A 10817-nucleotide genomic window follows, 5' to 3' on the forward strand; every position below is an offset into this window, starting at 1 on the left:
TTGGGAACCAGTCTAGATCATCGTATCGGTACCACCAAGATTCATATATCGGTCTCACCGAGAATTCAAAGTTGCCGCATTTAGTGCAACCCGGTACCACCGAGATTCACATGTCGGTGCCACCTAGTTGGGCAATAATGTTGTAACAGTTGGATTTTGGAAGATGCCTATATATACCCCTCCATCTACCTCTCATTCGCAGAGGAAACACTCAGGACACACTTACACTTGCGAGATCCATTTTTCTAAGAGAGAACCACCTACTCATGTGTTGAGATCAATAGATTCCATTCCTACCATTTGAACCTTGATTTCTAGCCTCCCCAAGTTGCTTTCCACAAAATCAATCTCTCCTAACCATGCCAAATCAATGAGAGAGTGATTGAGTGTTGAGGAGACTATCTTTTAAAGCACAAGAGCAAGGAGTTCATCGTTCTACCACATATATTACTTTTTAAAAGGGTGGTGTCTCCTAGATGGTTAGGTGTCGCTTGGGAGCCTCCTTCTTCGTGTTGTGGAGTTGAACCAAGATGTTTGTAAGGGCAAGGAGATCGCCTACTTCATGAAGATCTACTGTCAATGAGGCTAGTCTTGTGTGGACGAAAGCCGTGGTGGAATAGACAAGGCCGCTTCTTCGTGAACCCCTTATGGGTGGAGCCCTCTGTGGACACTGGCAGCCGTTACCCTTCGTGGGTTGAAGTCTCCACTAACATGAACGTACGATAGCCCCACCTATCGGAACCATGCCAAAAATCGTCATGTCAACCATTGCGATTGATCTCCCTACCGTACCCTCTATTTACACTTGCATGTTTTACTTTTCGCTGCAATACTCTTAGATATGCATGTGTAGGGTGTATTTGACTAGTCATAGTTGCTATAGCCGGCCCACACTAAAAATTAGGAAAAGACTATGTTTTAACCCTGTCAAGTAGTCTAATCACCCCCCCCCTCTAGACATACTTTCGATCCTACAGTGGTGCATTGTTGTGTGTAGGTGAATACCATGCAAGGAGGAAGAGAACCGTATGTGCTGCTGCGTGACCGGATCGGCACATGCGTTTTGATCGAAGGATTGACAAGGCGGCTGATCTTTGGGTAAGATAAGTCGGCTGATTTGTAGCAGTGGCCACGCCGAAATTGCATTGCCTCTGTTGCTTCAATTAGTCTCATGGGTGCCAAGGTCATGATTTTTTGGTCATCGGAACCCCCTTGCCTTCTAGTTTCGTCTTGGGCCCTTGAACACAGACACACACACACAACAAGCACACACACACAAACACATTCACTTCTTCGATTTCTAACACTATGTCATGGGCGGATTTAGGCCCCATGCAGCCCAGGCGGCGAGGCGTGCATCACAATTTGTTTCTGTACTATAGCATTTACTGTAGCTGGTTGCTATAGTATACGAAGACTGCCTCGGTCCTGGTCCAGTTTGCCTGGAGCCTGGCCCATTTCTGGGTCCGCCACTGCACTCTGTTGACGCTTGATGTTGCATATTATAGTTCAATTTGAGAGTTTTGGATGTCGTGTTTTATTCTATCTTCTTCAACATGTACTGCATCGATGGCAAGAAAGAAGCTAAAATATTGTTGCGCTAGTAGAAAACGGAACAAAATGTTTGTGAATGTCCATTCATCTTCCATTGATGTATTAATGTTTCGGTTTCGTTGCTCCATTAGTATTTTGCTTTCGCTTCCATCACTCCGTGTGTGCTACCATACCTTTTTTCATGCAAGAAATAAGTTGGAAACCTTTTATAGTATTGGAAAATAAAACTCAACTTTGTGAACGTTTTCGTTCATTTCTCCATTGATACCATTAGTATTTGAGTTTCATCTTTCTATTAGTGTTTCGGTTTTGCTTCCACTTTCTGGAGTGTATAAGAGAGGTCCCTCTTCTTATGTAGATATATACTACTTCATCTCCTACCTCCAGTTCCTACCGCTTTCCTATCTCACTTCTCGGCGTGCACCGGGAAGTGAGCTCATCAGACCTCCGAAACTCTGTCCCTCGTGATCCGGTAAGGGAGAGGGGCGAACAGCTTTTTTGAGAGCGTTCTTGCCCGACTGCTAGATCGTCCTTGTTCGTCGTGGCTGCGAACAGCGATACCCCTTACAATGATTTTCCCAACAACGGCTTCTTTCCCGACATCGACAACCTTCATCCTCTTCCGCCGGACATGAAGAACGCTGCACCTGCATCCTCTTCCGCTGCTCTATATGTCATCTTGTCTTCTTTGTTAGGATTAGCTTTTGGTTTAATGCTCGTAGCAATCGATATGAATATGGTAATTGGTTCTTATCATCTCGATTGCATGACTAGTTCAACAATATGCTGCTTGTGTTGCTTATCATCGCTATTACGTTATTCATATTTTATCCACTGTTTTTCTGGACTGTACTTCATGGAAAAAAATCTTCAAATACTCCACAACACATACATATAAAATTCACTATTCCTTCCCCTCAAAAGAAAATATGATTCTTATTATGGAACAATAGATCATTAAACAAAAATTTGAGAGTACGTTAAGACGTCAAGTTACGTATACTTATATGTGTATATAATGAACAATGTAACAAATATTGATCCCTACGCTTCATCACCTGTGCAGCCACTCAACACCCTTATTGTCCAGTAGTACTGTTTCGAAACTGCTTCATGCGCACTGCCAGTGCCATTTTATCTGCCTGCCACCCGCTCATTACGTGTCTCCTGGCCTCTAACCTAGTAGAGTATATATCAGTCAAGGAATAGAACTGCTTTGCTTTAGTTGGCTTTGCAATTCTTGGTCAGGGACCAAAGCCTGTCCCTCCCGTGTGCACCTCGAAGTTAGGCATCAAATGAGCAGAAGCAGCAGCAGCCGCAGCCGCGGCGGCGACCGCCCTGTTGTTAGGAGGAGCCGCCTGGCTGCTGTACCCGATTAGTGCTGCGGCAGCTGGGCTGTAGAAATCTACCATCCCTGAAGCTTCCTTCAGCATGTTGTTGTTGTGGCCATCCTCGTGATGATGACGATGATGATCAGTAGTTGCACCTGCACCTGCACCGCCGCCCTTGATGATGTTGCCTGCCGCGATGGCGGCGTCCCTGACAGCGGCAGCCGTCGAGCCGCCGCACTGCCGTGGCTGCGTCTGATAGAACACTTTGGAGACGACGAGCTCTCCATCCTTCTCCTCCTCATCGGAGCCTAGGTGGTATTGATGCATCACCCAGTTGGTCTTCTCCGGCTTGCGCTGCTTGCCGTAGTTGGTATAGAGGACGAGGATCTTTTTGTACCCCTTGAGCTTGCCGTCAGTGAATACGGGGCGGGTCTTGCCCGTTTTGTGCCACCTTGTCTCGCCGCCCTGCTCGTCGGTGTGCACCTTGCGCCGCTTCCTAGTCCCCGTCGTGTACGCCTTTGATGGACGGTGGAAGAAGTGGCGGATTAGGCCGTCCTTGCCGACTCCTGAAAGGAGCAAAAGTGAATAACTGTGCTACGAGCGGGCTACATGTATTAATTCCATCCGTTGCATATACAAAACGTGCATGTGTGAAAGATGACTCGTGGTATCAATTAGATCATCTACAACCATAACATGCAAATCCGACGACTTAAAGGTTCGTAGATGTTATCGGGCGCATCCGCAAACGTTGACCGATCACCTTTCATATTTATACTTTTACAACTATGTCTTTCATTTTTTCCTATACATCCAATCACATGCATATGATTGATTCAGATATAGTGAGAGAGAAAAAAACAAAGAGAGAAGATGAGCCAGATCCTATGTGGCTGATGCAGAACCACTGACCGGACACGTCCAAACGCTCCTCATACTCATCTCATATAAGCGGGCAATATGAGGAGTGCTAGATACCTGAACATTTAAGGCGACTATGAGGGGTTCAATTGGATCATTTTTTTTTTCTTTTTCTCTTGTCCGATTAGTGATCTCTGTGTTCGTCCGGTCAATATGAGAAATCCGGTTCTAGATGCTCTAATGAAAACAGTCCACAACGAAAACCAAAATTATTACGAGCATAAAAGAGAAAATAAACTCTCAGATATGCGCCCCGCGGAGTCAAGAACGAAATGACTTTGTAGTTTTATGTGTCCATGCAACGGGAATGTATCCGGTGCACACACTTGTGGTGCTACCCAGTAGGCAGTACATGGAATGTCAAAGCACATTTTAAAATGTTTGTATTTAAAAAAAAAATCTAGCATAGTGGCCTCCATGTTATAACATTATTTCATATTAAAATTTGAAACATTGCTTGAGATACAAAAATGAAAAATTTCACATCAATGTGGTAATGTGTCAAATCTAAAGCTTAACTCATCTTACGTACTCCCTCCTTCCGAAAATACTTGTCCTAAAAATAGATGTATCTAGAAGTATTTTAGTTATAGATACATCCATTTTATACATTTCTAGGACAAATATTTCCGGACGGAGGGAGTACTATTCAGTATCAAATGTCATTTTTATGTTTCACAGCAATATTCTGAATTTTTATTTTATTTCTTTAAAACATGCATTGATGTTGTGTTAATGTGCTGATTTTGTTTTCAGAATTTTCCAAACATTTTAAAATATACCACAGTGGTTGGGTGCACCGGGTGCAATATGCACGGAGTAACCATGCATTTGCCACTAAGTCCAGCCAAATGGGCCCAATTTTGTTGTTTTCAGCTGACTCTAACAACTGTTTTTTTTTTTTTTCAATTCTATCTGGTGTTTCAGTAAAAAAAAGATGATATTCACCTTTCATCCAAAGTGTGCAACCTTAGTCCAAAAGTGCGCAACTGACCAGGTGCAGATATCTAAATTTTAATTTGCAAACATGTTTTAAAATGGGCAGTTACCTAACCGATAGATATATAATGAGTGTTGACGTTCATTGACAAATAAGAATCCACTCTATTCAAATAGTTTTTCCCTAAATAGTGTTTCTTCAGTAAGTGTACTTGCGCGAGAGATAAAATTACAATTGCTGCTAAAGAAAACAAAACTGTTCTACAAACAAAAGAAAAATCAAATGTTTGGAAAGGTAGAAGCCAGTTCAACTAATTAATTAAGAGCTCAATTTATCAATACCACTTTCGAAGTTAAAGTGCTAAGTACAATAGAGTTTGCATTTCGCCGGTTCGGTATACAACCAAAGAGAGTAAAGTAAATTCGGTGAGTAGCCATAATGTATTTTTTTCACAAGCTACAAATAAAGCGGTCAATTTCTAAGCCGTTAGGTGTGCAAGAACGAAAATTCATATGTCCACCAGAGTCAGAACCCACAATCTTAATTAGAATTGTTGTTCATGGAACTATTATCAGGTTAGTTTGTTGTTAGTAAATGTAGCATAGTCTTTTATATTCGTATTTTAAGGGTTTTTGTTGTTAACAATATACTTTTTGAATGTTTATATTTTGCTTTGTTTTTGTTTATTAGATTTTTCTGAAGTTGTGCAGCTGCACGCTTATTTGTATGCAACTGAACATTTTTTTTGCATGCAGCTGTTACACTTCTTCGGTTTCCAATTTGTACTTTCTGTTTTGCATGAAACCTCAATTTAAACATATTTGCGTATGTGTAATTTATGTGTTTAGAAGTACAAATAAATTATTACTATAAGTAACAGATTTTATTTCATTAATCAGGAGGTTTGGAAGCATGAATATGAATGAAAGGAAAGAATAAGGAAAGAGGGGAAGTAGAATCAAATGTGATTTAACAAAGAGAAAAGAAACCGTGATATAGACAATGACTAGAGAAAGATACACCAAGGCTTCTTTTCTTGAGAACTGCTTTTGAAACCACCTATTATATCTATGCGGTGTAAGGGCATTTCCAAGATGAACTCGCAAACCCCCTGCAGCCGTTCGGTCCAAACCGCGGGAGCCATCCAATGTGGGCCTATATCGGTCTGCGGAGCGGTCCGGGCGTGATTTCTCCTGCAGACTGGAGACAAAAGTGGTGGAGATTTGCGAGAGTCCGGACCCGAAAACATCGCTATCCGCTACCCCTGGCCCACCCAAAACCCTTCTCGGACCCCATGACTCCATCCTTCTCAGTTTATCTCCTTCCTTATTTCTCTCTTGCCTTCATCATCGCTCCACCATCCCGGCCACCATGCCACACCCCTATCGGAATTATGTGTCTCCGTCAAAGTTGTCAGAATCGTGACTCAAGTCTTAGAATCTTACGATTTTACGATCCAAACTAGCCCCTTTCGATTCTACGATTTTGCTCATAGAATCTAAGTTTCTACGATCTTCATAGTTAAGATTCTACGACTCACGATCCTAGCAACGGAGCTCCGATCCGATTCAGAATCGCAATTCTGACAACTTTGGTCTCCGTCACCCTCCGGTGCTCCAGCGGGGTTCGGTTCTCCTTCGTCTCCATTCAACTCCTGCCATCCGACCGCCCCGCCAGGTACCATCCTCTACTGCTATTTTTACCATGCCCGACAACTATTCGATGAATTGCCAAAACTAAAAATAGTTGTCCCTTCTTCTTTCTAGTAATATTTGAACTTTTAAATTTGAACTAGTGTTGCATTCAGCTATTTAAACGTTTGTACCCTTTGCATGCGGCTATTTGATCGTGCAGACTTGAAAAAAAATGAGCAAGGCCAGATGTATTCGGCTATGGATGGATGGCGTCCTCCCGCGCCTGTGTCTGCGGACTGCCCCCCCCCCCCTCCCCCCTCCCCCTTTTGCGGACGGATGCGGGAGGAAATTTGCGGGTTGCCGTTTGACATGCCCTAAGCCTGCCCTTGAATAGGAGTAGCAATCAAAAGTTCCAAGCTTCTTGAGATAGAGTCCAAACACATATAAGTAGTTCCCTCGGGACCGTAGGAAATATTATTCTTATCCATATGCAAATTTGGACTAGCTATATTCAAATTAAATTCGCACTAAATACCATTTTTTTTCAAAATTGTAAATACGATAAATCTTGATCTAATAATTTTTTGTTGGGGCCCAAAATACTCATCAACCCAACATTTAACCTTAGACACCTGAAAACACAATATAGTTCTAGTACCCAAAAAGACGTGAATTAATTAGGTGAATAAAATGTATTGGTGTTTAAAAGCTAATTAGTTTCTAAGAACATGTGGTAACAAGTAAAGCCTCTTGTGAATGTTTTTCACTAACAACTTATCACTAAACAATTGCGCAAACAAGGTAATAAATATATCTATATTTTATTATCAATTCATATATCTTATTAGTTACTAGCAACTAATATTTCAATCAACTTTTCTAATACCCGAGTATATTTTACTAATTCCTACAGAAAAAACTAAGTAGGGCATGAATGCTTTGCTTATATTCCCATGAATTAATGATATAGGTATGATATGTCATTCATAACTTTTTTCCGTCACAGAATAAAAGAAATATGAGAGGATTGTTGCGTGTGTCTGATCTATTCCATATCCTTGTGTGTACCTTTCATGATCAAAATAAGACCTCTGGGGCGAAAGATAATGCATTCCCACAATTAAACAAAATGTTTCCACATATATAATTTTGCAAAATAAAGAATGACCAGCTAGCGTATACACAAATATATGCATGGGGTGCGGAAGCACGTAACGTTCAGATAAAACAATGCTTCTTAACCTAAAAATAATGATAGTTAAGTAGAAAAATAGATCACAGGTCCTTTCGAATTAAGTTCGTATTTCCTTGCTTTAGTCTGATGTTGCGTGCATCCTGCATGACGTAGACATTTGATGGCAACGTGTTGTGTCGATCTCATTTAATTTTCCAATGTACAATTATATAATAAAATTATGCCATGTAGGAGAAGCGATTACTTGAAAGGCAACCTTTACCTAGTTATACTTATCGTGCACCAGTACAAATGCATGCATATGGACTAATATGCAGATCGACACGCTGTTTATACAGTATTATAAAATAAGAAACACAGAATAAATACGCAACACATATGCGAACGGAATTTTCTTTTTGTTACGTATGTACTCCCGGCCCTCTTTGTAAGCTAATGTATAATACGTACGTTTTACATTAGTGTACAAGAGGTGGTAATAACCAAAGTACCGTTCAAGGCCTCAAGCGAGGGCAAGGAAAACCAAACTGAAAAGGACTTAAACCCAAATCTTGTATCAAAACAAGGAGTTTTGGACGCAGAATCAATCCATATATGTAACAAGAAAGAGTTTGTGAGGGCTTCCTCCATGACGGATCAACAATCGCTCTCTCTCGCCCTCGACTTGTCCTAATCCGAAATATTTTTTCCTTTTGAAATCCGGCGCTTTCCGTACCCGTTTGATGTAATGCAACTAACATGTACTAGTACTACTACGTACGTGTACCCACGCAGAGACGCACATGGCGGCCGGTCGTGTATGTTGATGATCGTAGCATTTGTAGGAGGACGTACGTACGTACGTACGTGTTTTGTGAGTCTAATTAATAATACCTGGAAGCCTCTCGGGATGGGTGTAGCAAATGCCGTTCTCTCCCTCGATTGCCGGGATGAACTCGTCAATGAGCGGGTGGAGCTTGCGCGTGTCCGGCCTCGCCTTCCCCTCCAGGTGCTCCAGCAGCTCCTGGTCCGTCGGGTCGAACTTCACGCCGGCCGGCAGCCCAGGCAGATCCTGTATGGTCGCCGCCGCCTGCAACTGATCCAGGAATGATTGGATCGATCATCATATAGCTAGGCATGATCTAACTCAAAGACTTTAGAGAGATGCATGCATGGCTAACAAGCTGGCGTGCAGGAGCGGGTACGTACCTGTTCATACTGCGCATGGTGGCCGCAGGAGGGGCACGTCCTGACGAGGCTGGCGTGGGAGGAGGCCTGCTGCTGCTGGTGGTGGTGCTGCTGCTTCTTGGCCGCCGCCGCCGCGACGGCCGCGGCGGAGGCCAGGTTGTTCTCCACGGCGCGCACGTCGTTGAAGCTATTGCACCATGTCATGGCCGGCCGACACGGCAGTCCCGCGCCCCACCACCACGTACTTAATGATGATGGAGAGGATATGGAAAGCCTCTCGGTGTCCGCAGCTCCGCTTTGCTAGCCCGTCCCCATATGTGGCAGGATTAAGGCCGGCCCTGCCGCCGGCTGGGAGGGAATGAGTGACAGGGTAAAAAGAGGAGAGGAGAGGAGAGGAGAGGAGATCGAGGGAGATCGGGGCTGGTGGCTGGCTGGCTAAAGAGGGCGGGCGAGCGAGCGAGGGAACAAAGCGGCCTGAGAAGAGAACAAAGAGAAAAAGAGGTTAGTGAGGAAGCTTGTCCCTGTTAAAAGCTACCCCCGGCCCCTAGCTACCACTGCGCGCGATCCCTGCCTGCGCTTGCTGCCTGTGCTGCTGGCTGGGTTTCTCTCTCTATCTGGTATAGAGGAATAGAATTCTCACCAACTTTTGGGTTGTTGCTTCCCAAGAAGATCGATCGCCACGAGCGAGCTAGTTGTACCGAGCAGAGATGGATGGATGCATGGCTCGATTGATTGATGACGAGAGGAGAGACCCGGCAGAAAGCAGAAATTAATAAAGAGGTCGGAATTCGCACAAGCAAGATCGGACCGGACAGGATCGCTGCTGCTGCCTACCCCGATAGATGGAACTGCTAGCACCAGCTTATGGACGTGTGTACGTGTCAATATAATGTGCGATGAGAGAGAGAGAGGGAAATATGATAAGGGAAGAAACTAGACGGGATCCGGGCGAATGATGGGCGGTTGCTTGGCCCTCAAGTCTGGGCAAGCAAGCCGTATACGTGAGCCGGAAACCAGGCGGCCGGAGCCGGATTCTCTGCGCGCGACCGCGGAACGGGCCCCGCACGGGAGTTGCTGCGTACGCATCCACGCATCATTCTGATGTGTACGTCAAGTCCATCCATCGGCTAGTTGTTGACGTGTGTGCGGTTGGTATTTACACGTCCGAAAAGCAAAAGACTAGCCTAGCCGCACACACAGCATGCAGCCACAGTTAACTGGCTAGCCCAGCATGATCACCGCCAAGGCTTACGTTCCAAGAAAAGCTCGTCATGCTGCGTCTGGACTCTGGAGTATCTGCCACGACCGACCGATCGATCGATCGACCAGCCGGCGGCCGTATGACATACACCAAACACATGGACGACGGACGGTCCGACGAAAACAGCACGTGAACCGACCGACCGACCGACTACCACCGAGAGATGTACTTTGGTCTAGCCATATACTATATTATACCCGGCCAGCCGGCTGGCTGGCCAGGATGACCACTGTTCATCGCCGTTGCGACGGATCGGTTGGTAAAATTACCAGCTGCTGCGGGCCGGGTGGTACCAGGGCAGTTTGACGTAGACGGATGGGTGCATCGGCATGCACGTTTTCTCTTTCCTTGGATGCAACTAGTGGGGCGCTAGCTCGCGTGATCACTTGCCAAAACCTTAAGCTACTACCAACAACGGAAATGTACGTACGTACAGTCGCACTCTCGATCGGCCAGGAGAGAGAACACAAGGAATGGCGACAGAGCCAACCCAACCCAACGTGTACGTGCGTGCGTTCGTGCTTGGGATGGACCGATCGAGGTGGTGGTGGGGAGGAGGAACGAAAAGAAGAAGAAAGGAAACTAGTAGTAGAGCTCAAAAAAGGGCGTGGGAGAGGTGGGTGGAGTGGAGATAGGGCAACCGGCTGATTCTTGACCCTGAGGACGTCCCACCGCACACCACACTAGTGCTGCGTGTGCGTGCGCGCGCGCGGGGGGGAGATTGTGTTGAGGAGGCCGCCAGGGGGAGTAGGGAGGGGGATATGTTGGAGAGGGACCTTTTTTAGATCCCAGGTCACCGTAGAGTGTCTTGGAA

The 10817-nt window shown here is 45.0% G+C and overlaps 1 protein-coding gene across 2 annotated transcripts; it reads right to left on the minus strand.

Annotated features, from left to right (window-relative positions):
• Positions 1–2471: 2471 nt before the first annotated feature.
• On the minus strand, positions 2472–9615 carry LOC123444069 (NAC domain-containing protein 73-like). 2 transcript variants are annotated; one of them, XM_045120676.1, is made up of 4 exons: positions 9383–9615; positions 8764–9216; positions 8449–8650; positions 2472–3451 (listed from the first exon to the last, which is right to left on the minus strand). In XM_045120676.1, the coding sequence occupies exons 2-4, from the start codon at positions 8944–8946 to the stop codon at positions 2799–2801; spliced, it is 1038 nt and encodes a 345-aa protein (XP_044976611.1). In that variant the 5' UTR covers positions 8947–9216; positions 9383–9615; the 3' UTR covers positions 2472–2798. The 2 variants fall into 2 exon arrangements, with proteins under 2 accessions (XP_044976611.1, XP_044976610.1); XM_045120675.1 differs by having other exon boundaries at positions 8764–9615.
• Between the last annotated feature and the right edge of the window lie 1202 nt (positions 9616–10817).

This window comes from Hordeum vulgare, chromosome 3H, assembly GCF_904849725.1.
Source record: "Hordeum vulgare subsp. vulgare chromosome 3H, MorexV3_pseudomolecules_assembly, whole genome shotgun sequence".
Classification (NCBI taxonomy): domain Eukaryota; kingdom Viridiplantae; phylum Streptophyta; class Magnoliopsida; order Poales; family Poaceae; genus Hordeum; species Hordeum vulgare.

What these genes read in the sequence shown, in the direction of transcription:
- LOC123444069 (XM_045120676.1), bottom strand. Translation starts at nt 8,946, where the DNA reads ATGACATGGTGCAATAGCTTCAACGACGTGCGCGCCGTGGAGAACAAC. An exon ending in ACCATGCGCAGTATGAACAG is followed by an intron (nt 8,651 to 8,763) that starts GTACGTACCCGC and finishes TTCCTGGATCAG; the next exon opens with TTGCAGGCGGCGGCGACCAT. An exon ending in CCATCCCGAGAGGCTTCCAG is followed by an intron (nt 3,452 to 8,448) that starts GTATTATTAATT and finishes TGCTCCTTTCAG; the next exon opens with GAGTCGGCAAGGACGGCCTA.